Below are 1,639 nucleotides of genomic sequence, written 5' to 3'. Positions count from 1 at the left end.
GTGAGAGGCGGGGTCACCTGGACAGGTCACCAGTCTGTCGCAGGGCAACACAGAGACACACAGGACACACAACCATGCACACACACACTCACACCTAGGGACAATTTGTAGAGGCCAATTAACCTGACAGTCATGTTTGTGGACTGTGGGAGGAAACCGGAGTACCTGGAGAAAACCCACCATGCAGGGAGAACATGGAGAGTCCATGCAGAAAGACCGGGAATCGAACCTTCTTGCTGCAAGGCAGCAGCTCTACCAACTGCACCACTGTGCAGCCCAGCCTGGAATCCATTACAAATAATTGCCACCTCTTTATTTCACGTTTGTATTACTTGTGTTTTATTATTTATTATTTGTGTTTTATATTTTATTACTTAGCAAAGTTCATGGCCTAATAATTCCATCATGAACAAATTATTTAGTAAAAATGCAGAACTTTTAAAATATTTAACAGATTTTTGTTCACTGGATGTTCATTTGTGAGAGAAGCTCATAATTTTCCATCTTGTTTCATTCAGCAGAGCTAAAAGAACATTAAAAACACCTACAGTTAGCTGCTAAGCTAGCGGGGCTATGCTAGCGCGAAGATGCTAACAGAGTAGAACAGTTATTTGCTTCTCTAAGCAGAGTTTACATGAAGCTGGTTAATGGAATAACAAATATTATATGATAAAGGCTTTATGGTGATCATATCCACGTGCTTGGTGAACATTAAGCTAGAAGTAAAACAAATTTAGAATCTTTACCGTTTGTGATCTTCTTCATGTTTCTGTGGGGACCGGCAGAGGAAGCGCCGCCACCCTGTGGTGGAACTCGGAACAACATCTCAATTCAATACTTTTACTCCTTTTAATTCAGGTAAATTATAAATAAATCTTTATTAATAATGTCTAATCAGAAACCTGACAACCCCTAAGACCTCTGGTCTAGAAAAACATTTCTAGATTGTGTCCTGGTCCAGGATTCGGACTCTGAGACGATCCAGCAGAACTAAACCGGTTCTGCAGCAGAAACCATCTTGTTTGTAGCTGCATAGATGGTTCATAAACTGAGAAATTCTGGTTAAAACCAAACCAGACAGTCTGGTTGCAGGAGCCTGGTTCTGGTTCTGCTTGTCAGCCCAAATCTCCTGCTCAGCCTGAAGGTGTTTTCATGCCAGCTGCTCGGTGTCGCCCCCTACAGGTGTTGGAGCAGCACCTGGACGGGCGCTGGAAGGGCCACATCCACGACAGCCAGCGGGGAACGGACCGGGTCGGCTTCTTCCCTCCGTCCATCGTGGAGGTGATCAGCAGGCGGAACGGTCAGTGAGACGCCAAGATGGCGGCTCTGATGTAATCAGCTGATCACATGATCAATGTGAGCTCAGCGTTTCTAAAGGCCTCTTCACCTCCTGGTCTATGTTCTGACTCAGTTCTGATTTGTTCTGCCTTTAACTGGACTTGGTTTGTTTTATCCTGGTTTAAAAAACTTAATTCTGTTTTTTTCTTGTTTTATTCTGGTTTTAACTGGAAATACTTTACTTTTTATCCTGTTTTTCATCTGGTTTTAATCTGGTGTAATCCTGGTTTAATCTGGTGTAATCCTGTTTCAATCTGGTGTAATCCTGGTTTAATCTGGTGTAATCCTGGTTTAATCTGGT

The 1,639-nt window shown here is 43.0% G+C and overlaps 1 protein-coding gene across 1 annotated transcript in view; it reads left to right on the top strand.

The window, feature by feature from the left end:
- LOC103469471 (CASK interacting protein 2) overlaps positions 1 to 1,639 on the top strand; it is a 54,752-nt gene that overhangs the window by 41,266 nt on the left and 11,847 nt on the right. The window contains exon 15 of the mRNA XM_008417166.2: positions 1,054 to 1,300. Coding sequence (XP_008415388.2) covers positions 1,054 to 1,300 — 247 coding nt within the window. The remainder of the gene's footprint in view (positions 1 to 1,053; positions 1,301 to 1,639) is intronic.

The sequence above is a fragment of the Poecilia reticulata genome, linkage group LG8, assembly GCF_000633615.1.
Source record: "Poecilia reticulata strain Guanapo linkage group LG8, Guppy_female_1.0+MT, whole genome shotgun sequence".
Lineage (NCBI taxonomy): Eukaryota > Metazoa > Chordata > Actinopteri > Cyprinodontiformes > Poeciliidae > Poecilia > Poecilia reticulata.
This window is presented reverse-complemented; position numbering and strand designations above follow the sequence as displayed.